Here is a 25,270-nt window from a genome sequence, read left to right on the forward strand (position 1 = left end):
TGCATTGTGTCATAGCCAGAATTTGAACCCAGACAGACAGACTCTAGGATATCATATATTTTGTTCCCCAACTTCTAAGTTCTGTTTCTTCTCTTTATTTTTCTCTTCCTATAACAGTACCAGATTTTTTTTTTTTTACAGTAGTGTTGTGTTTCACAGTGTGGTTTTATATCTGCTAGGACAAATTCTCACTCTTGGCCCTTCTTATCCAAAGTTGGTGTAGCTCTTTTTAAACCTTTATTTTCGGGACACCGGGGTGGCTCAGTAGGTTAAGTGTCTGCCTTCAGCTCAGGTCATGATCCCAGCGTCCTGGGATCAATCCCGCGTCAGGCTTCCTGCTCAGTGGGGAGTCTGCTTCTCCCTCTGTGTGCTTGTGTGTGCACTCTCTCTCTCAACTAAGTAAATAAATCTAAAAATAAATAAGTAAATAAACCTTTATTTTCCCTATACATTTTAGAATGAACATATTAAATTTCTCAAAAGATTGAGCTGGAATTTTGATTGTAGTTTCTGGTTGTTTATGTATTGTCACATAACAAACCATCCCCAAAATTTGTGGTTTAAGTCAACAACAACATCTTATTTGCTCACAGAACTGTAATTTGGGCAGGAGTTGGTAGGTACAGCTAATTTCTATTCACTGTGCATCATCAGCTGGGCACCATGAGGCAGGGGGCTAGAATAGTAATTGTTGGCTTCTTCATTCATGTATGTGACAGTTGATGCTGGTTGTTGGCTGTGATCTCAGAAGGACTATAGGCCAGAACCTGTACATATGGCCTTTATGTGTGGCTTTTTTCCCCAACATGGTGCTGGCTTACAAAGGTGAGCATCCTGAGAAAGGGAGCCTGCCGGAAGCCATATCCATTTTATGACCTAGTTTTGGAGGTTAGATAGCTTCACTTCTGCTACATTCTCTTAGTTGTAGTGTTATTAGGGCTACCCCTATTCAAGGGGGAGGAAATAACATTCCTGTTTTTGATGTGAAGAGTGTCAAAGAATTTGCAGTCATATTTAATACCACCACAGTATTATTAATTTGTGAATTAATCTGGGTAGAATTTATATCTTTACTATTTTTAAAGGTTTCATCCATGAACATAAACTCTCCATTCATTCAGATCTGTTCTTTTGTCTTTAATCGCTTTTTATTCATTTAAAAAGAGTTTATTATGGAATATTGTAAACATACATAAAATAAAAATACAATTGTATAATGAAACCTGTACCAAGCTTAAAAAACTATCAGCTCAGGTCAAATATCACCCCCCCTCAATTATTTTGAAGCAAATCCCGCATGACATATTTTATCTATAAACATTAAAAATTCCAGTATGTGTCTCTTAACAGATAAGTCCTTTTTTTCTTCCGTAGCCATAATACCACTTCACATCAAAAAAAGGTAATTTCTTAACATCATCAAATATCCATTCAATGGTCAGATTTCCCTGAATTTGCTAGAATTCCCCCCATCATTTTATGATAAAAAAATTTTTAAGCATACATCAGTGTATGAATTTACAATAAATGACCAGTTATGTACTGCCTAGATTTTACCATTAACATTTTACTATATTTTCACATGCTTTATGATGTTTCTGTTCTCTATCCATAATGAATCATTTGTAAACGGCTTTTTACAGTTAATCAAATTAAGATCCAAATATGGTCTTTTAATTTGAAAGTTCCCTCCCCTCCCCATACATCCCACTTTGTTTTAACCTTGCAATTTATTTGTTGAAGAAAGTGGGCCATATGTTCTGTGGAGTTTTTTATTTTATTTTATTTTTTTAAGATATTATTTATTTGAGAGAGAGAGAGACATTGAGAGAGGGAACACAAGCAGGCGGAGTGGGAGAGGGAGGAGCAGGCTTCCAGCTGAGCAGGGAGCCCCCATGCGGGGCTGGATCCCAGGACCCTGAGATCATGACCTGAGCTGAAGGCAGACGCTTAACGACTGAGCCACCCAGGCGCCTCTGTGGAGTTTTTATAGTCTGTAGTGTTGTGGGTATGTTCTTTTCCCTCTCTGGTTCCCTGTGAACTCATTGTTAGATCAAGAGGTATCATTGTTTTGATTTTTTTTTTCTCCTTTAGTCTATGGTGGTGTAGATTTAAAGATAATGAACTATTTAAAAACATGCCTTTCTTATGATGTATTATTTTTTATTTTATGATATGCTGCTGGTTTTAGTTAACTAATATTTTACTTAGTATTTCATAAGTAAAATAGACCTAATGATTTTCTTATATTGTCTTTATCTGATTCCAGAATTAAAATTATATTAGTCCTTTTAAATTAGCAGCTTTCTCTCTCTCTCTTTTTTTTTTCCTGAAGTCATCTATATAGGATAGGGATTATCTATCTCATTACAGTTTGGTAAAACCATTTGGGCCAGGGTCTTTTTTTTTTTTCCCTCAGCCATGTCTCTGATTACTATTTTAATTCCTGTAATGATAATTGGTCTATATAAGTTATCTAGTTCTTCACTTACTAATTTGTAGCATTTTTGTCTTTTTCCAAAAATTTATGTTCTGTAGGTTATCCAGTTTATGATCTAGTTGTTCATAGTTTAATTTTTCATTTCAGTTTTAGCTGTCATTATTTCTTCTTCATTCTGTATTTTGTATATTTGTATTCTCTTTTTCTTTTATTCCTTGATCTGTCTTGCTAAAACCTTGTCTTTTTTATTAGCTTTTGATTATGAAAATTTCCAAGCATGCATAGAAAAGAGAGAGTACAAGGAACTTCCAAGCACCCATCACTCAGCCTCAACAACCATCAATATTTTGCATGTTTGAAAAATATCTAATCTTCCTCCATTTTAAAAATCACTTCTACACAAAGCCATAACCTTAAAAAATTAACAGTAGTTGGTTAATATCATCTAATAACAAGTCCATAATCAAATTTTCCTAATTGTGTAAAAATTTGTAGTATATCTATACTAATCAGGATCTAAAATAGGTCCGCTCATTGTATGTGGGAGCTACATCTCTTAAGCTTTTGTAAATCTCTTATAATTTAGAGTAAGAGTTTGCAAAAATTTTTCTATAAAGTGTCAGATAGTAAGTATTTTAGACTTTTGGGCTGCATCAGGCTCTGTCCCATATTCTTTTTTTTTTTTTTCTTTTCAAAGAACCCTTAAGAAATGTAAAAACCTCTCTTAGCTTGAGAGCCATACCAAAGCAGGTGGCATTTGGCCCACAAGCCATAGTTTGTTTAGCTGGATCTAGAACATTCCTCCTTACCTGCTTCTCTCCCCTCTCCCCCCATTGACTTGAAGAAACTGGGTCATTTGTTCACACTTTAGCTGTTAGTTTCCTCATGGTGTCTTGATTTTTTTATCCTTACCTGCATATTTTTTGTAGACAGGGTGTTCGATTTATAAATTTGATTAGATTTAAATTTTTGTGTGTATGCAAGAATACTTTGAAGATGCTCTGTTCATCTTATTGTATCACATGAGAGGATAATTCCACATAAGATGGAGTTGCCTTACTTTTTGTGGATTTGGGTACTGACAGCTAATACTTTGCCCAACAAACTTCTTTTGTTTTACCATTTATTTATTCCCTGAAAGAGTTACTTCATTATAGGTTGCAACATGATGATTTTCTCATTTTTTCATTCCTTGTATATTTTAAAATTTGAATTCTTTCTTTTTTTTTTTTTCTTCTAGAATTGCTTTACTTCGCCTGTTAGGTCTATTTAGCTACAGTAAAGTACAGCTCAAATTGGAAAAGAAGGATAAATCCAATTAGAGCTTTGCTTATTTTATTAATTTTTCAAAAACCAAGCTTATATTTGTTATTGTTGTTTGCTTTATTGATTTCTATTCTTTATTGTTTCCTTCCTTTTTTTGTGTTTGGATCCTGTTTTTTCCTCCAACTTGCTGAATGCTTAGCTTCCTGGTTTTAGTATTTGTCTCTGATTGATGCAGGGTTTCTCATCCTCAGCACTATTGATAATTTGGGTTAGATAATTTTTTGTTGTGAGGTGCTGGCCTGTGCATTGTAGGATATTTAGCAGCAGCAGTCTTGGTCTCAAGCCACTTGATGTCAATAGTGCACTTTCCCTTTCCCCCCTCCACAGTGACAATCAAAAATGTCTGCATATACTGCCAAATACCACCTGTGGGGCAAAACACCCTTGGTTGAGAACCACTGGATTAATGCATTTAAGGATATAGATTTTCTTCTTAAATAATACCTTAGTTATTGCTTGCCTTAGTTAAAGCCCACATGTATTGCATGTAGTATTTATTGTCATTCAGTCTAAGGTCTGTTATTTGATCTATAGGTCTATAATTCCTAATGTGCAATTCTGAAACCAAAAGCTCTGAAGAAGTAACTTTTCCGCTAAGTTTGTACCGATTATATTTGATGACAAAACCTGACCTGAATAGACATAAGACTATTTATAGTCTTTCTTTTTTAGGATTTTATTTATTTATTTGACAGAGAGAAAGAGAGAGCACAAGCAGGGGGAGTGGCAGGCAGAGGGAGAGGGAGAAGCAGGTTCCCCGCTGAGCAGGGAGCCTGATGTGGGGCTCAATCCCAGGACGCTGAGACCATGACCCGAGCTGAAGGCAGATGTTTAACTGAGCCACCCAGGTGCCCCTGTTTATAGTCTTTATTTCTGATTTGTTTATTTCTTACTGCTTTTATGTTTTGCTGCAGAAATGTTAATATCTAATTATGGAGTGCTGCATTAGATCTCATTGGGAGTGTTAAATTATGTATGAAATATGTGCTATATAACTGTTCAAAAATCCTAAAAATTCTGAATTCTGAGTCATGTCTGTCTGGGTCAAAATGAATTTTGGTAAGCAGCTGTGAATAGGAATTTGATAATTTCCTCTCTGAAATACCTCTGTAATTTGAGTTAGTTTCTAAGTATAAAGTTTTTTTTAAAAGCTTGATGTCAAGTATGCTATTTTGGTTGGAGTGAAGTTTTGTATACAGGAATGAGAAGAGAGGTGCCTGGCTGGCTTAGTTATTAGAGCATGCGAGTTGTGAGTTCAAGCCCCATGCTTGGTGTAGAGATTATTTAAAAAAAAAAAAAAAAAAAAAAGGAATGGGAAGAAATAAGGGTAGAAAAGTGAACCGGACAGATCAAAAGGGACCGTAAAGGTTTAAGGGGTTTTTATTTTGTTCTGCACGCAACAATAAGACCAGGCAATTCATCTGGTTTGGTGCCTCAGCCTTTGCCTCACAGCTTTTATATTTACTTGGTCACTGTCTGTAATAGGTAAGCACCTCTAATCCATCTTCACCTCTTCTTACTATTTGGTGCTGTATATTTCCCAATTCTGAACTCCCAGGTCTTCTGTAATCCTTTCTTTTCCATACTGCACTTGGTAAATTGTCATCAGTCAGAGAACTGGGATGGATGTGGAACTCAATTGTGTGCTTCCTTTCTCTTAAAGATTATAGTCCTGTATTCCCTATTGTCCGGTGCCTGGAGATAGTTACTGCATTTGTTTTTTTGTTTGTTTGTTTTCAATCAGAGAGAGAGAGAGTGTGTGTGAGAGCACAAGCAGGGCAGGGTTCCGGCTGAGCAGGGAGCCCAATGTGGGGCCCAATCCCAGGACGCTGGGATCATGACCTGAGCTGAAGGCAGCCACTTAACTGGCTGAGCCATCCTGTTTTATAGTTGTTTATGGTGGGAGGGCAAGTCTGGTACCAGTCATTCTGTCAAGGAAGCAGAAGTCCTTTACTCCTTTGAAACATATGCCATTTGTCTGTTTTCTCATTGATATCAATCTCCAGGTCATTTGTGCTCATCTATAGATGATTTTGTTTTGTGGCTTACAGACTTTCTCTCCATTTTAAATCCTGTCATCATTCTAGGTGACTTCAGTGCTTGTGTGAATAACCCACCAAATAAATATTCTATTGTGAGGTGATTCCTCTTTAGCTTCCCACTTGGATCAACATATGGTACCTCTTGTTATCACTAGAAAGAGCTCTACCTCTGAAATCTTAAAAAGCAAGTATCCCACTTGCTGACCAGCTGCTTCTCTCAGTCAGTCACACTGTACCTGCTCCTTGACTTCTCAGCCTCCTGACTGCTTTTCTTTCTATTTCTTCTCTTTTGTTTTTACTTTCCTATGCAGTTTAGAGTTGGTCTAGCTTAGAATCCATGGTCCATCACTTCAACTACTCTATTGCCAGTATCCTTAACTCCCTTCTATTGCACTCACCTGACAAAATTCAAATCTTGGATCAGTGATGCTGCTTGCTTTTTTAGTGTTTATATCCTGGTTACTGAATGATGCTAGAGAAAATCCCAAACCTGTAAATCTAACTCCCCAGCAGTTCCTCAGAATACTCTTTTCTTTACTTCTGCCCAGCAGCTCTTTCAAAACTTCCCCAGTCTGCTAGAACTTCTGATATTGCCACGTTTGCCTTTCTCAGCATTTCCCGTTTCACTTAAAGGACATCATACTGCTTTTAATCCTCACTACTGAATCTACAGGTTAAGTGCATTCTCATCCATTTATGGTTACTCTCTGGTATTTGGAAAGAGTTATCTCTCCCTCTCATAACTATTTCTTCTGTTTAGGCTCTGAATCCCAACTACTGCTATCTTCTCTAGGACATTATTAACTCAATTAGCTCTTCTCCTATGTCTCTTTCTCTTATCTCCTTCTATCCTGTCAACCTTTGAATATGATTAGGTTTTACTAAACATTTTCAGTCATTATCTCTCTCCAGGCACAACCTTAGCCTGCTGTTCCTTTAAAAAGAGAATTATCCACATTTACCAATTCACTTCTTTTAGTGGGGGAGGGGCAGAGAGAGGGAAAAAGAGAATCTCAAGCAGACTCCCTGCTGAGTGCAAAGCCTGACACTCGATTTCATGACCCTGAGATCATGACCTGAGCCAAAACCGAGTCTGATGCTTAACTGACTGAGCCACCTAGGCATCCCCCAATTTCACTTTTTTATTTTCATTTCACTCTTTAATACACTGCATTCCTTTGGCATTCTACTAACTGCTTTTGCCGGTTCATTAGTGCCTTTTTTTGTTGCTAAAACTTCTCATTCTCTTACTTAAATTTTAAAATATTTGATCATGTTAACTACTACATCCCTGTTGAAATTTTTTTTTTTACCTTGACAACCTTTATGACTTGATTTTTTTTTTAAATATTTTATTTATTTGGGGCACGTGGGTGGCTCAGTTGTTAAACATCTGCCTTTGGCTCAGGTCACAGTCCTGGGATCAAGCCCTGCGTCTGGCTCCCTGCTCAGCGGGAAGCCTGCTTCTCCCTCTCCCACTCCCCCGCTTGTGTTCCCTCTCTTGCTGTCTCTCTCTCTCTCTGTCAAATAAATAAAATCTTTTTCAAAGAAATAAATAAAATCTTAAAAAAATATTTTATTTATTTATTTGAGATACGGAGAGAGAAAGAGAGGGCATGACTGGGGGGGGTGTGGAGAGACAGAGGGAGAGGGAGAAGCAGGCTCTTCATTGAGCAGGGAGTCTGATGCGGGGCTGCATCCCAGGACCCTGGGATCATGACCTGAGCTGAAGGCACATGTTTAACTGACCAAGCCACCCAGGCGCCCCTATGACTTGATTCTTTTTTTTTCTCACAGCTCTTCTAATTAATAGATTCCTTTATAAATTTCTCTTGCTCTGCTTATTTCTTAAATGCCTCTTCTTTTTGCATTCTGCAGCTCCTCCCTGGTCATTTCATTTATTCCCGTGACTTCAGTGATCTTTGTGTGATAATCCCCAAACTTTTTTCCTTAGTTCATATTCTCTGCAGAGATTTAAACTACCCAGTATTTAATTGCTCATGAAACATTTCTGTTTGCCATTTTTTTAAGATTTATTTATTTTAGAGAGAGAGAGAGGGAGAGCGAGCGAGCGTGAGAAGGGGTAGAGCGGGAGGGAGAGAGAGAGAATCTTCAGCAGACACTGAGTGAAGAGCCTGACTCCAGGCTCTCTCCCGCCCAGGACCCTGAGATCATGATCTGAGCTAAAAGAGGCAGATTCTCAACCAACTGAGCTACCCAGGCTCCCCAATTGCGTGCCATGTTTTAAGATACTTGAAATTTATAGTGTGCCCAAAGAGAACTGATTTCTTACCTATCCCTTCTGCTCACATTAATCAACAACTTAGTCCTCTTAATTCTTCCTCCTAAATGTTTCAAGACAATCAGCTTTTTACCTCTAAGTCTCTTCCCTTGTATAGGCTATCCTTTGACTCTGGTAGATTATTTCAGCTTTCTAATTAGTCTGCATGTTTCTAGTTTAGGCTCTTCGCCATATTGCAGCCAGAGTGGTCTTTTGATTATAAAGTCTAGCAATATTACTGTCCTTAAAACTTGAAAATTCCTGGGAGCCTGGGTGGCTCAGTTGTTAAGCATCTGCCTTTGGCTCAGGTCATGATCCCAGGGTCCTGGGGTTGAGCCCCACACTGGGCTCCCTGCTCAGCAGGAAGCCTGCTTCTCCCTCTCCCACACCCCCTGCTTGTGTTCCCTCTCTCTCTGTCAAATAAATAAATAAAATCTTAAAAACCTTCTAAAATTCCTAAAATCTTTTTTTTAAGATTTTATTTATTTATTCATGAGAGAGATGCAGAGGCAGAGGGAGAAGCAGGCTCCCCGGAGCAGGGAGCCTGATGCAGGACTCGATCCCAGGACCCTGGGATCATGACCTGAGCCGAAGGCAGACACTTAATCAACTGAGCCACCCAGGCGTCCCTAAAATTCTTAAAATCTTAAAAAAAAAAAAAAATTCTTCATTGCCTCCAGGGTATTACTTAAGACTCTTAGTGGTAGATGACAGAAACTAAACCCACACTAGGTTTGGCAAAGAGTGGAATCAGTGGAAGGTTACTTAAGTGTAGAAGGAACTGGAGTGTAGGTAGGCCTCAGAGGCACATAGAACCTAGATTTAAAATACAACTGATACTTTCTTCATTTCCTTTTTCTTTCTGTGGACTGGCTTCATTCTCTTCTCATTACGTAGTGATTTGTGGATGGAAGAACTAGCACTAAAGTTTGTGCTTTATATAGTTACCAGTTAATAAACACAATGTGGTAATTGGAATTTGAACTGTGTTGTTGGGGGACTGGTGTTTCACAAAATCGTGGTAATGGAAATTTGTGCATATCAGGACTGTGCAATATGAGGACTGCCTGTATTGAGACCTGTTAACATGAATTATTTTATGACACCATATTATCTGGCTTCTGCCTGTTTTTTTTAAAGATTCATCTTAAAGCCACTTCTTCCTTGGAGCTATGCTCAGATCTTAGTTCATGTAGTTTTCCCAAGTTTGAATTCCCTTGCCTCTTCCCTAGTCCCTCATTAGTCTACCTCATTCTCTTCTGTTGGGTTTCTCCTACTTACTCTTTAAAGTTTTTCTACAGATCTGCTTTCTTTGAAAAAAGCTTTTCTGTCCTTTAAATTTGGATTGTATATTCTGCCTGAGGTGTTCCGATATCATGTATGCTGACTCTGTCATAATGTAGACACATGATCACACTGTATTGTACTCATTTCTTACCTACCAGACCATGTTTTCCATGCATATAGAGAACATGGCAGTGCTGTTCCTGACTGTATCCCCAGAGCCTAGTACTGGGTGGCACAAAATAATAGGTACTCAGTAAAGTTTTTTTTTGATTTAATGAAAGATAATCAGAATTTTGATGGGGTATGAATACTACAATATCATTGGAAGGTATTTTGGAAGAATATAGTATAGCTAGTCAAACATAACAACCTAGGTACCAAATTGTAAAATATTGAGAATTTATACCTCCTTACACTTTAAATGAAATATACATTTGATAGCATGCTTTCTGTGATCCTTATCGTTAAATAAATACATCACAGACATCATGATTGGAGATCTGTCTTTAGTCTGATATGGTAGATGCTTAATAAATACTTGTCAAATAAATGAAGGGACAACTTTAGTTTTATACTTTTTTTTGGTTGTAATAATTATTTTCATTTATTTCTAAGGTATCTTCATGTTTTAATGATCTTCTGGTCATTTGTTGCTGGAGTTGTTACATTCTATTGCTCATTGGGACCGGATTCTCTCTTACCAAATATATTCTTCACAATAAAATACAAACCCAAGGTAAAATTTATGTGTTCTTATTTTGAAAAGAGTCAGTATATATTACCTATGCTGTTTGATATTACTGAAAGCATATTAATGCAGTGATTTCAAAAAAACCCATCTGCTATCATTTAATAATGGAAGACATTAGAACATGATTTGGAGTGAAATTTACATACGTGTATATTTTTAAGGTATACAGCTCTACAAGGAGCTATAAAAAGAAAATACAAACTTCTCAAAAAGTTGGGATCCATAATTTTAAACTTAACTGCATATTAACTATGAATACAATAAATTAAAACAGACGTTCCCAAAGTTGGGTATTTTTTCTCTCTTATTTGGCAGTTTAGCCAGTAGTAGTTATTACAAAGCATGGTTTCAGTGTTACTGCAGACAAATAATAATTTAAAAAATATTCTCTGAATTTATACATTGATTAATAAACTTTTGAAAAGTTGATTATCTTCGGTACAGATGATGTGTAAACTAAGACAAATCTCTCCCCTTCCCCATTTCCCTTTTTTAGCAGTTAGGACTTCAAGAATTATTTCCTCAAGGTCGTAGCTGTGCTGTTTGTGGTAAAGTGAAATGTAAACGACATAGGTAAGTTAAACATTTTTTATTTGTTGATCCTTCCAATTACATTTTGGATTTCAGGCAGTTTAATTGTATGATTTTCTATTTAGGCCTTCCTTACTACTTGAAAACTACCAGCCGTGGCTAGATCTGAAAATTTCTTCCAAGGTTGATGCATCTCTCTCAGAGGTAATTGGTTTAATTAACATTGCCAAATATACTCAAGTGGAAAATATTAAATACCAATGGAAATTTAATTGTGGAACATCTTAATATATGCCATCTAATCAGTTCTTAACTAAGTAGTTGATTATTATGAAATATGTGACTCAAATGGTAAGATAGAAATGTTTTTGGATCCCATGTCTAATTTAAATGAACATTTTAAGCCAAAGACAGCACTGTTTTACCTAGATATTGCTTAGTTCTTATAACAAATAGTCATCTTTATGGTAGGGTAATACCATTTTGTAGTTCCAAAAGGAGCCCTGAGCTAGAAGGAGCAAGTATGTCCTGCTGAATTATCCCAGTTTTGACACTTGCTGAAGGGTAGAGCAGAGAATGGGATACTTTTCACTGTTTCCCTGTAAGGTAAGAATAGAAAGCATGCTCCCTTATCTTTGTTACAGTCACATTTTATATGTACTTTTTTGGTAACATTATATTAATTTTAGTTATTTCTCTTAGAGACTTGTTTTCCCCATTGATCTGAGAAAGGAGTCAAGTCCTTGAAGGCAGTAAATGGGGTCTAATTTGTTCCCAGCACCAAGTATGGTGCCAGATACATTGTTGGTAGTTGGTAGACATATACTGAATTAAATTGAATACTAATTAATTGAAGAATAGCATTAGGCATCTGAATCTTGCCTCATTATCTTTTTTTTCCCAATTTGTATCCTTTGGCTAAAAGTATGCTGCATAAATGTCAAACTCTTGGCACTTTTTTTTTTTTCATTTCTTCTTTCTTCTTCATTTTCATCTTCAAGATTCCTCGATTTAAGACTATGCTATCCAGTATGGTAGCCACTATCTGCATGTGGCTGTTCATAAACATTTGGAAATGTGTCAGTCCAAATTGAGATGTGATTTTGAGGATTTAGTAAGATAAAAGGAATGTAAAATATCTTATTACATATTTTATTGATTACATGTTGAAATGATAATATTTTGGATATATTGGGTTAAAGAAAATATATCATAAAATTAATTTCACCTGTTTCCTTTTTACTTTTTAAAAATGTAGCTACTAGAAAATGTAAGATTAGGTGTGTGGCTCACATTACATTTCTATTAGATAGTGCTGATTTGAGGTCTGCTGAAGATAAGACCTCTAGCAAGAGTTCTATTTGTGGGTCTTTGACACTTAACCCATTTCTTAAAAAAAAAAAAAAGAAAGAACTTACATGAAGCTCTTGGCCTACTGCCTGGCTCATATTGGTTTTCAGTAAATATTAGCTCCAACATTTAAAAACATTTTTTGAGATCTTACTATAGTCAGGAACTGGACTAAGCCCCAGGAATAAAAGAAGAAATAAGATATGGTTCCTTTCTTCTAGGAACTTGAGTCTAGGAGGGGAGGTAGACATATAAATAGGTAAATACAATATGGTGTGAATACAGGCAATAATGGAAGAAATGTACGATGTATATTATTAGTACAAGGAAGAAATGCATGACTGTTGAGAGGGGCAATCAAAGTATGACTACAAGCTTGCCAGACTGATAGTGTGAGAGAGGATATTTCAGGGTTTGGGAAGAGCTTTTGAAAGGAAAGGGAGGCTTTGAATAAGGTGTTCAGTAAGCTAGAAGCAAAATGTGAGGAAGGATGTGGACATTGAAGAGACTGTATTCTAGTAGCTAATATTTATTGGTTACTTGCTGTATTAAGCACTGTACTAATTACTGTACATTATTTTCTGGAATCATACAACCTATAAAGTAGGTGCTCTTATTGATTTTACCAAAACTGGGCTTTAGAGGGTTTTAATTTTCTTAAGTTCATTGCTGGCTGGTAGCAGAACTTTCTCTAAAACTTGGGTCTGACTTAGTTCTTAACCAGTTTTTATATGGCTCTTTAGAAATCTGATCATCAAAAGACTTAAAGGGCCTTGCTGAAGGAGTTTAATTGATCATAGAAGTCACTGATTTGATTTTTGAAGTGTGTAACTGGAGTTCTCAGCTGTGACTCACAGGATACAATGGGAAGTGAAAAGGAAGTAAATGGTCACAGCTGCTAACAGGCAGCTTTCTTCCACCCCTTCAAAACCAGTGTAGCTCCACTTTTCTTACTTTGATATATTGTGGTTTGATAAATTGAGGATTTTATGCAGGGGAGTGATGTGTTCGAATATATGTTTTAGATTAATTTGGCAGCTCTGTGGAGGATGGACGGGAGCTAGTTTGGAAGGAGGGATTCTAGTTTAGATGTTCTTGCTACAATATAGGGGTGAGAAGATAAGGACTGAGCAGTGGAGCTATAGAAAAGAGCTACTTAGGATGTCAAATTAGTAATATTTGGTGATTAGTTGTGGGGATTAAAGTAAGATCAAATATTATTTAATGGCAAATTTTCTAGTCTCCTTTCTGTGTCATATCCCTGTTTCTATGTATCTTACTTTCCCAGCTTGTATCACTAGTGCTTGGTTTTTCTAATAAAAAACCATATCTTGCCTTAATATTTAGAGAATCTACAACCTTCCTTGCTGCTGCCAGAGAAGGAATATAGGCATATAGTCAGATTAGATATCTTTGTTCATTCTCTCCCTACTGCTTTTGAAAGTTATTGCCCACTGTTGCGAGTCTTTTTAAAAATTAACATAATGCTGCACCCAGAGTTAAGAAATGGAAAGTTTAACACCCAGCGTTTCTTTTGTTTTGTTACTTTTTCACTTATATACTGATTTTTAATTTACAGCTAAAATTTTCACAAAGTGAACATATCTGTATAACCAGCACCCAGATCAGGAAACAAAGCATTATTAGCACCCCAGAAGTCCCCCCTCATTACTCCCTTTTAGTCACTATTCTCCCTTCAAAAGCAATCACTGATAGCTAATTTTGACCCCTTATGTAAGTCTGACCTACTTGTTTCTTCGTTTTATTCTGGGAATACTGATTTGTAGAGAGAGTTAGGAATTCAAAGACTAATCTATTATTTTCCTTCTTTCCGTAGAACTTTTAGTTCAGTGAAACTTGAGAGTCAGGAACAATTTAAGTTTGTTTTTTTTAATTGTGGGAATGTTTATAAATGTGTGTATGTCATTCTAACAGTATTGTTTCTTTTTATGGAGTTTTATGGTTTTCAAAGTGTTTTCTCATATGTTCCTTTTGATCATCACAACAAACATGTAAGGTTGACAATGTATGTCATGTGAAGATATATTAGATGTCAATATTTGGGATAATAAAATTGGTTCTTGGTAATATATATTACTTGGTAGTATGGCTTATTTTCCTAGAATTAGTTAATTAATTTGATTTTTCTTTAAAAACTAATTTTTATGCAGGTTCTTGAATTAGTGTTGGAAAACTTTGTTTATCCGTGGTACAGGTATGTTCTCTCTATAAGACCTTTTTTCTTTAGTGAATACAATTAAGTGTGCTAATGAAGTGTTACCAACAGTGGCCAGGATTTCTCAGCTTTGACACTATTGACGTTTTAGGCCAAGTAATTTTTTGTTGTGGGGGGCATTATGGGATATTTAGCAGAACCCCTGGCCTTTTCACATGAGATACTAGTAGCACCCCCTCATTCTTCTAGGGACCTCAAGATTTCAGGAAAATGAAAAGTAGCTCCTCAGAAGAAGGTTGTCAAAATTTCTGTTTAAAAATGTTTGAGTTTCAGCTTATTTTCTTTCTCAAATAGAACACATATTTTTTTTACCTTTTAGAATTAGTTTATATTATTAACTATAAATATATTAAACTAACTTAAAATTTTGTATTAATTTAATTGTTACTCCTCCGAAATTATGCTTTATTTCTTAAAAATTTCTTTGATAATGCTTAGAAAATGATTGGAGTATTGTAAAAATATGACTTTGTACATGTGGTTGTCTACAGGGAAGTATATACTACAATTTAGTTAATAATGATTTTGTCTTGGTACTAGAATTATGGGAGATGTCTATTTTTTCTTTGTACATTTTTATTTTTTATTCTGTAATGTAATGCATTATTTGTTAAAAAAGCAAAGAAAAATAGCATAAATAAATAAAAAAAAGAGGAAGTTCTAAACTTTCCTTGGTTTCTAGAAGGAGTAGCTGTGTATTTCTCTGAGCTTTTAAATGCTTGCTTTTCTCCTTAATTGAAGGGATGTAACAGATGATGAGTCCTTTGTTGATGAACTGAGAATTACATTACGGTTTTTTGCATCTGTCTTAATTCGAAGGATTCACAAGGTATATATTTATAATGAGAAATTTGGGAATTTGGGGTTTTATTATTACTGAAGAGATTTTTAAAAATCTTAGTTTTACTTTATCCTATACTGTATTTTTTTTCACTTTTAATTTTTTTAGATTAAAAGATAAATGGGTCACTTTTAATTAATTGATAAATTGTGCTTTCTTTAATGCTTTATCCTGGTTTGTGGTAATTAAAAATAAAAAGACAGCTATAAAAAAAAAGTCATGTTCCTGTTAGATGAATTTACTGGGTAAATGGTGATGATTATGATCTACTTTTAAAAAAATTTTTTTTAAGCCATATTATGTTTATGTTTGGGTCTTTGCCTATATATAGTTACAGTGTGTTGGCTGTAGACACTGTATACTGCCTTGTCCATTTGATAGAATTGGTATATATCTGCAATTAGTAAATATAAATCTTGTTAAATGTTTCTATACTTAAGAAATTAACAATATAGTCAACCACTATAGAAAAGATATGCAAAAAATATGAATAAGCAGTTCACCAAAGAAAAATAGAAAAATGGCCAATAAATTCTTGAAAATATGTTGTCTCACATCAAATAAATAATCGTTTTTTGATGAGGTGCTATTCTGTTGCCTGTCAGATTGGGAACGATAAAGAATGATAATGTCTAGTAATGGTGATTGTGGGGAAACAGGCAAAGCAAGTACAAATCCAAATTGGTATAATTCTTTTTTTTTAAATTTTTTAAATTAAATTTTATTTTATTATGTTAATCACCATACATTACATCATTAGTTTCTGATGTAGTGTTCCATGATTCATTGCTTGTGTATAACACCCAGTGCTCCATTCAGTACGTGCCCTCTTTAATACCCATCACCAGGCTAACCCATCCTCCCACCCTCTCCCCTCTAGAACCCTCAGTTTGTTTCTCAGAGTCCATAGTCTCTCATGGTTCGTCTCTCCCTCCGATTCCGCCCCCCTCATTTTTCCTTTCCTGCTATCTTCTTCTTCTTCTTCTTCTTTTTTTAACATATAATGTGTTATTTGTTTCAGAGGTACAGGTCTGTGATTCATCAGTCTTACACAATTCATAGTGCTCACCATAGCACATACCCTCCCCAATGTCTATCACCCAGCCACCCCATCCCTCCCATCAATCTGAGAAAGACATGTATCATATGATCTCACGGATATGAGGAATTCTTAATCTCAAATTGCTATAATTCTTATACTGGAAGGCAGTTTGGTAATCTTTATTAAAAGACTTAAAAATGTCTATACTCCCAAATTTAATTCTGTTTTTGTTAATATATTTTAAAGAAATAATCACAGATGTATGTAAAAATGTATGCCCAAAGATTCATTGTAGTATAATTTATAATAAGGAAAACTGAAAAGAAAAGCTGACGTCTAATGATAAGATTGTTGATTAAAATATAGTACATGCCAGGGCGCCTGGGTGGCTCAGTTGGTTAAGTGACTGCCTTCAGCTCAGGTCATGATCCTGGAGTCCCGGGATTGAGTCCCGCATCGGGCTCCCTATTGAACGGGGAGTCTTCTTCTCCCTCTGACCCTCCCCCTCTCATGTGCTCTCTTTCTCTCTCTCTCATTCTCTCTCTCAAGTAAATAAAATCTTAAAAAAAAAATATATATATATATATATATATAGTACATGCCAATTACAGAATTCTGTGCAGCCATGAAAAATCATTTTATAGAATAGTACTTATTTACATGAGAAATTATTTTTCTTACATAATCAGGTAGAAGAGGCTGGAAAATAACATATGTGGTATTTTTCCACATTGAAAACAAAGCTCACATATTAAAGCTTGTTAATATGTATATTAAGGACACATATATATCCTTATCACTGTTAACTCTTTCATGGTGGGTTGATGCTGATTTTTGGTTCTTTTTGTGCATTTCTTTCTGTTCACCTTTTTTTTTTGGTATGAGTTTTTTTACCATTTTATAAATAGAAACAAGTTGATAAAATTAATCATCTTGTTTAATAAAGGTCTAAGGCAGCTGTATAGACTATTTAACTGGAATAAAAGATTTGGTAAAAATATCAATTGGTTGATGATAAGCCACTTAAATTACAACTTAGAGTAAGTCAAATAAAATGATCAAAAAGCTGACTCATTACAGTAAATTTGTAGGTATTACTTAGTAGAATAGCTCTGCTCTGTTAGGCTTTGCAATAGCTTAGTGATTTTAAAATCAAAGTACTTCATACTTGGATTGCATTATATGTATTTTTTGGTAACAGCTTTATCGAGGTCTACTTTGTATACCAGACAGTTCACCTATTTAAAGTGTATAATTCAATGGTTTTTAGCATATTTCTGGATTTACACAGCCATCACCACAATTTTATAACATTTTTATCACCCAAAAAGAGACCTCATACCCCTTAGCCATAAACCCTTGTTCTCTCATCCTTTTAGATCTAGCCAATAGCCAGTCTACTTTCTGTCTCTATAGATTTGTTTATTCTGGACATTTCATATAAATGGAATCATGTAATATGTGGCCTGTTCTGATTGGTTATTTTGACTTGGAATAATGTTTCCAAAGTTCATCCATGTTATGATGTAGCATGTATCAGTACTTCTTTCTTTTTTTATGTCTAAATAATATTCCATTGTGTGGATATGCCATATTTTGTTTATTCATCCATCAGTTGATGGACATTTGGATTATTTCCACTTTTTTGCTATTATGGATAATGCTGCCATAGCATTTGTGTACAAGTGTTTTTGATGGTTGTAGGGATATGTGTTTTCATTTTTCTTGTGTATATACTTAGGAGTATTATTGTTGAATGGTAACTCTATTTCAGTTTTTGATTAACTGCCAGACTCTTCAAAGTGGCTGCACCATTTTACATTCCCATCAGTAGTATATGAGGGTTCTGATTTCTCTATATCCTTGCCAGAACTAGTTATTATCTCATTTTTTTATTCCAACCATGCCTAATGGGTATGAAGTGGTATCATTGTGGCTTTGATTTGCATTTCCCTGATGACTTATGACATTGAACATCTTTTCATTTGCTTATTGGCCATTTGTATATCTTTTTTTTGGAGTGATGTCTATTCAGATTCTTTGCCTATTTTTTAACTGGGTTGTCTATGTATTATTGAGTTGTAAGAGTTCATACATATGATTTGCAAATATTTTCTTCTGTTTTCTGGTTGGTTAAACTTTCTATCCTTTCTTCTCATTTTATCTGCATCACTGTCCCAGCAGATAAGTGGATCATTATCATACCCATTTTATAGAAAGTACCTTTGTCAAAGTGTCAGAGTAGTAGTTAATGGGCCAACGATTATGCCTGGTCATCTTATTCCTAGTACGATGTTCTGTCCCTGATACCATTGCCTAAATAATATAAATTGGCACTTTGGGGATAATGAAAACAAAGAATCATCCACAGTGTGTTTTTTTTTTTTAAATTGAAGTTTAGTGATGAGCCCATTATTTTACCATTTTGATTCTGACCCGAAGTCTCTAAAATGGAACTTAAAAAGGAAAATTTTCATGAGTATTCTCACAAGACAAGATTTTATAAAATGTTTGAAAATGAAAACATCCTGTTTATTTGATAAATATTACAGCAGCCTATAGTCATTGAGGACAAGAAGCCAGAGAGAAATGAAGAGTAATGTTATTTGCAACAAGGTATACTACTAACAGAAATATTCCCACTTACTGAATATGTTTGATCTTACATAGCTAAAAGATACCTGTGAACTGCTCTGGGTTTTACTGGTAAATCACTAAATATTGGGGGTTTATGATCCACCATACTTATTAGATTCATTAGCCTGTGATTCCCCCCTTCCTTAATATGGAATTTAAAAATAATTGAAACATTAATACAAAACTTAGCTGTGATGCAGTTTTTTCATGCCTTTGATAAAGGGAAAATGTGTTGAGTTTTGTGGAAGGAGATAAGCCTGTTGAAGTCCAGTAAACATGCTTTTTGGTGATTCATTTTATTTCCAATTTAGTTTTAGTTATTTTTTGTCTCTCTTATGTGTGTACATATAAGCCTTCAGTCCTCCATCACTAACCTACCACAGTCACTACAGTTTCTAGCCTTTAAGCTGAAAAATGTCTGTGGAGAATCATGAAATTGAATATCATTCCAAAGTAGAATGCTTCTGTATAGCTTAAAACCAAGATTTATCTTGTAAGGTGAATAAAAATACTTAATCTTTAAGTAACCTTAATAAACAGAAATTTATGGCCCCAAAGTGTTAAATTACTTGAGATTTTTCTTTCAATATGTTTAAAAGAAACATTAAAGAAATCAAGAATAAAGACAATATTTTGTGGGAAAATTTAGTATACATAGTGCATGCATATTAAGCTAAATTTTCTTCACTGTGTTAGAGAAACTCTATAAAGTTGTAGTTAGTATGATCCAAGAATATAAAGCGCTTTTAAATTATATTTTTGAAAGATTCTAAATATCTCTAATTTTTAAGATCATGTGTTCCAGTATCTTAAATATAGTGCTCCTGCCATTGTAACTCATTGATAATTGTTTTAAAAGTTTTATTCTAATGTTGAATTTTTCTAGGTGGATATTCCATCTATTATAACCAAGAAATTATTAAAAGCAGCAATGAAGCATATAGAGGTGATAGTTAAAGCCAGTCAGAAAGGTAATACAGTTTTCTACTACAAAGTTTGAGTGATTTTTATATACCAGCTTTCACCTTAAATACCTATGTATGATTACTGATGCATTAACTGATATTCACAAATGCTGTGAAAGTATTCCTTTAAACCAAAATCCTTTTTTAATACTTTGTTTATTGTATAAGTGATTGTGAAAACTCAGGAATCTATGAAAATTAAAAGATAGTTAACTTTTAGATATACTATTGATGACTTTCATCTTCTTTTGGATGACAGTCTGTTGCCTTTATTACTCCCTCTGAGGTATCTCTCACATCTCTTCCCCCTTTCTCTTCTTAATGATTTCAATAGTTTTGACCTATTCCAGCCCATCCTATATATTGCTACCGTGTTAATTTCACACTACCACAATTCTCATGTTATCTCTCTACTAAAAAAAATTTAGTGACTTAGAGTCTAAATTGTATATTTAAATACTCTCTAGTCAAATATTTTGATTTATTCTTGTCTTTCACTATGTATTATGTGTTGGCTGGGATCACCTCTTTGCAGTTTTTTGTGAATGTCCTGGCCTTTATACTGTCATGATTTGCACATAGCATACATTCAGCAAATGTTTTATGATCGAATGAATGAAATCTTCATTTGGGATTTTTCTTGCTCTTAGATCAAACTGAATTTTTTTTTTTAACAAAATTACTTCTGTGCTCTATACTTGGTTCTTTGCAAAACTGATTTTCCTTGTGTTTGCATTTGGTATTCTTTGTGAGTGCTTTCCCAAATGCTTTTGGTATTCTTTTCAATGCTGCATACTACTCCATGTAGTAACTGTGTAGAAGAGGTTTCATGGTCATATTTTCTGGTAATTACTACACATTATATTCCCCTTATGGAAATTCCCAGCAAATACCACCGTACCAAAATCTCTGAGTAGTCCTACAGCAAAGAAATGGCTTTAACTATTTAAATAGTTTTTTAACTTCCTACATCCCAAATTCATTTGAGTACAGAACCAATTTTCCCTCCCTCATGATATCAGTTAATATAAGCAGTTCATTTGGGGAAATTATGTTCTAGGCAGAGTTGAAGTAAAAATCAAATTATTACTTTATTTGTTTCTTGGTATGAATAATTCCTCAGTTTTGAGAAGCATTTCAAATTATATATATATTTAAAATCTTTTTCTGTGTTCATCTTATAATATTACAACAACTAAAAATAGTTACTTTCAACATAGTACTAAAGTAGAAGAGTTTGAATATGTGTAATTTAATTGTTGAATAAAAAAATTAACTTAAAAATCAGTGTCCTGTCACTGGCAAAAACAAATCAGAAGATAGTAATTATCTTGTAGCTATTTTGTCAAGGCTACTTTACTATCAGAAAAAAAAACAACATAGGAAAAGTGGGTTTTTTTATTAGTAAATTTATTTATATTATTATTTTTAAAGATTTATTTGAGAGAGACAGTGAGAGAGAGAGAGATCACGAGCAGGGGTGAGGAGTAGAAGGAGAAGCAGACTCCCAGATGAGCAGGGAGCCCGATGCGGGACTTGATCCCTGGGCCCTGGGATCATGACCTGAGTTGAAGGCAGACACTTAACCGATTGAGCTACCGAGGCACCCTATTATTATTATTACTATTTTTAAAGATTTTATTTTTAAATAATCTCTACACACAACATAGGGTTCAAACTCACAACCTGGAAATCAAGTCACATGATTCACTGGCTGAGCCAGCCAGGTGCCCCAGTAAATTTTATTTTTTACAGCAGTTTTAAGTTTATACAAAAATTGAGAAAGTATAGAGAGTGCCCATAGCTCTCTCTCTTTTCCCCTGTTAACATCTTGTATTAGTTGGTACATTTGTTACTATTGATATACCAATATTGATACATTATTATTAACTAAAGTCCACAGTTTTCATTAGGGTTTACTCTTTGTATTGTACATTATGTGGGTTTTGACAAATGCTTAATGCCATGTATCCACCATTACTGAATAGTTTCACTGTCTTAAAAATCCCCTGTATTTCCAGAGGCCTGGGTGGCTCAGTCGGTTAAGTATCTGCCTTTGCCTCAGGTCATGATCCCGAGGTTCTGGGATTGAGTTCCACATGGGGCTCCTTGCTCAGTGGGGAGCCTGCTTCTCCCTCTCCCTCTCCCTGCTGCTCTGCCTACTTGTGCTCTCTCTCTCTCCGTCAAATAAATAAATAAAATCTTAAATAAAAAAAAAAAACCTTGGTTTCACACAGACATCTCTCCCTCTTTCCTTCATGAACCTCTGGTAACCATTGATCTTTTTATTGTTTGCACAGTTTTGCCTTTTCCAGAATGTGATATAGTTGGAATCATACTGTAACCTTTTCAGACTGGCTTCTTTTATTTAAAAATATGGATTTAAGTCTCCTCCATGTCTTTTCATGGCTCAATAGCTCATTTCTTTTTACTGCTCAGTTATATTCCAGTGTATGAATGTGCCACAGTTTATTTATCCATTCACCTATTGAAGTACATCTTGCTTCCAAGTTTTGGCAGTTATGAATAAAGCTGCTATAAACATTTGTGTGCAGGTTTTTATGTGGGAGAAGTATTTTTAATATAGTCTTTGTTCTAAAGACAAACACTTTGCAGGCTATGAGTAAAGTAGACATCTTTTTATTTTTAGTTGAATTAATCAGTTTAATAAAATTCCCAAATTACTTTATTTCTAAGAGAGTGGTATTATATATATATGCACACCCACACACAAACCAGTTTGAAATTTATTGTTGAGTCTTTACAAGGGAGGGTTTGCTAATTTGCTACTATTAATGCAAAAAACGATTCCCAATTATAAAATCACCATAAAATGCTAGATTCGATTAATTAATAACATTGTAGTTAATGAGATTTATAGAATTAAAAGGCCTGAGTTTAGAAGGACTTTTATTTAAAGGTCCTGGTATTCTAAGTATTACGACAATGAATTAGATAGACTTGTAAAAAAGGTTATCAGATTTTTGAATTTTCATTTCTTTAATGCATAAATTTGTTTTCAAAATTCTTTGGCCCCACAATTGTGCATAACTCAGAAAGTAATTAAAGGTTCATCTCTTCATTCAGATTCCTTTTACTCTCTCAGGGTTTTCTCTGTAATCTGTCTCTTGAGAATAGGGATTATATAGATGTTTTCTGTCTATGTGTGTACTCTCATGGCCCTTTAGAAATACTGAATGTATATACATTAGAAGCATTGGCTTAATTTAAATTCAGTAATAAATTGTGCAGAAGGACCTTACTCTCCAGTCTTTCATCCTGAAGGTATCTCTTTGTCATGGATTCCGGAGACCTTTCCTGTTTTGGTCTGAAAACTGCTAACTGATAAGGCAGTAGATGGACTGATGATTAGTGGGGATTAATCCATGCTGTGTTTTCCAGCATTTTTTTTGCTTATATTCCCAATTAAGATTTTTCTCCCTATATTCTTTTATCTTTCGCCTGATTTCTTTATTTTCTCATTATCTAGAACTACAAAAAACTCTCATGTCTGACAGATGTTGAATAGATTCCAATCTTGTGTTTTAATTTATATATTATGTGTGAATGCTTAATCACGTTGAATGTTATAATTACTTATACATTTTGCATTATGACTTTTCAGTGTTTATAATTGCTTAACTGTAATGTGGGAACTGAGGCTCATAGGCATTATATCATTTGTTCAAGATCAGTTTGTTAAGTAGAGCTGGAATTTAGCATGGCTTAGTCTCATTTTAAATTCTGGCTTTATGACATACATTTTTAAATAATCTGTGCCCCAAATTCTTGGAGAAAAATGCTTAGTAAATAATTGCATAATTATGAAATAAAATGCATTTCTTGTAATAACTACATCCGTCTTTTGTACCTCAGGCACAGATAGCCTTCATTTACCTTCTTAGTACTAACACTATTAGAATGCATATATTGGCTTTTTTGGGTAAATGTGCTTGCATTCTTTTTGAATAAAAATAGAAGAAAATAGTTAAAAATAAATGCCACTGAATTAGAGTTTAGATTCCTTTCATAGACTCCATGATTTTAAAACCTGGCACAGAGTGCAAATAAGGGAAAGCATAACTTGTTTTCCTCCTTGTCGTTTGAGGTCTGTAAAAAGAAGTGACAATATTATTACCTTTAAGTTAAAATATTAGTTTGGGATGCCTGGGTGACTCAGTCAGTTAAGCCTCCGACTCTTTGATTTTCGCTTAGGTCATGATCTTGGGGTCATGAGATCCAGCCTGGTGTCAGGCTCCACACTCAGCACAGAGTCTGCTTAAGATGCTTCCCCTCTGGGCGCCTGGCAGGGAGTCTGCTGCTCCCTCTGACCCTCTTCCCTCTCATGCTCTCTATCTCTCATTCTCTGTCTCTCAAATAAATAAATAAAATCATAAAAAAAAAAGATGCTTCCCCTCTGCCCCCCACTTCCCCCCTCCCTGCACTTGCTCTCTTTCTCTAAAATATTAGTTTAGTACTTGGACTTTTAAGAAAACTTTCTGTTAATATAAGTTTTATCACGACTTAATATTCATTAAGTAATTTATCTGTTCATGGACTTCTATTTTACACAGTTCTGTACCTATTATATCCTATACTCTTGAGCAGAAGACACAGAACTTAACCAAGGAAGCCAAAGCTTTAAAAGGTTACCTGAATGATTTAGATGTGGAAGTAGAGACAACAAAGAGTTTTATTTATTTATTTATTTATATTAACATATAATGTATTATTTGTTTCAGGGGTACAGGTCTGATTCATCAGTCTTACACAATTCACAGCACCCACCATAGCACATACCCTCCCCAATGTCCATCACCCAGCCATCCCATCCCTCCCCACCCTCCACTCCAGCAACCCTCAGTTTGTTTCCTGAGATTAAAAGTCTCTCTTATTGTTTGTCTCCCTTTCTGATTTCATCCTTTTTCATTTTTCCCTCCCTTTCCCTATGAACTTCTGTCTTGTTTCTCAATTCCTCATATCAGTGAGATCATATGATAATTGTCTTTCTCTGATTGACTTATTTCGCTTAGCACAATACCATCTAGTTCCATCCACGTTGTTGCAAATGGCAAGATTTAATTTTTTGATGGCCGCATAATATTCCAAGGTGTGTGTGTGTGTGTGTGTGTGTGTGTGTGTGTGTGTGTGTGTGTGTGTGTGTGTGTATACCACATCTTCTTTATCCATTCATCTGTTGATGGACATCTAGGCTCTTTCCATAGTTTGGTTATTGTGGACATTGCTGCTATAACCATTGGGGTACATGTGCCCCTTCGGATCGCTACATTTGTATCCTTGGGGTAAATACCCAGTAGTGCAATTGCTGGGTTGTAGGGTAGCTCTGTTTTCAACTTTTTAGGTACCTCCGTACTGTTTTCCAGAGTGGCTGCACCAGCTTGCATTCCCACTCATAGTGTAGGAGGGTTCCCCTTTCTCTACATCCTTACCAACATCTGTTGTTTCCTGACTTGTTAATTTTAGCCATTCTGACTGGTGCGAGGGGGTATCTCATTGAAGTTTTGATTTGGATTTCCCTGA

At 35.0% G+C, this 25,270-nt stretch overlaps 1 protein-coding gene across 5 annotated transcripts in view; it reads left to right on the plus strand.

The window, feature by feature from the left end:
- SNX14 (sorting nexin 14) overlaps positions 1–25,270 on the plus strand; it is an 80,458-nt gene that overhangs the window by 6,791 nt on the left and 48,397 nt on the right. For 3 of the 5 annotated variants that reach the window (XM_028108062.2, XM_028108060.2, XM_028108063.2), the window contains exons 2-7: positions 9,992–10,112; positions 10,624–10,700; positions 10,784–10,862; positions 14,180–14,223; positions 14,986–15,073; positions 19,651–19,735. In XM_028108062.2, the coding sequence (XP_027963863.1) occupies positions 9,992–10,112; positions 10,624–10,700; positions 10,784–10,862; positions 14,180–14,223; positions 14,986–15,073; positions 19,651–19,735 (494 nt within the window). The remainder of the gene's footprint in view (positions 1–9,991; positions 10,113–10,623; positions 10,701–10,783; positions 10,863–14,179; positions 14,224–14,985; positions 15,074–19,650; positions 19,736–25,270) is intronic. The other 2 variants (XM_028108061.2, XM_028108064.2) reach the window with 1 other exon arrangement.

Source organism: Eumetopias jubatus, unplaced genomic scaffold, assembly GCF_037043125.1.
Source record: "Eumetopias jubatus isolate StellerSeaLion01/CBP00866 unplaced genomic scaffold, mEumJub1_p1.0 scaffold_6, whole genome shotgun sequence".
NCBI lineage: Eukaryota > Metazoa > Chordata > Mammalia > Carnivora > Otariidae > Eumetopias > Eumetopias jubatus.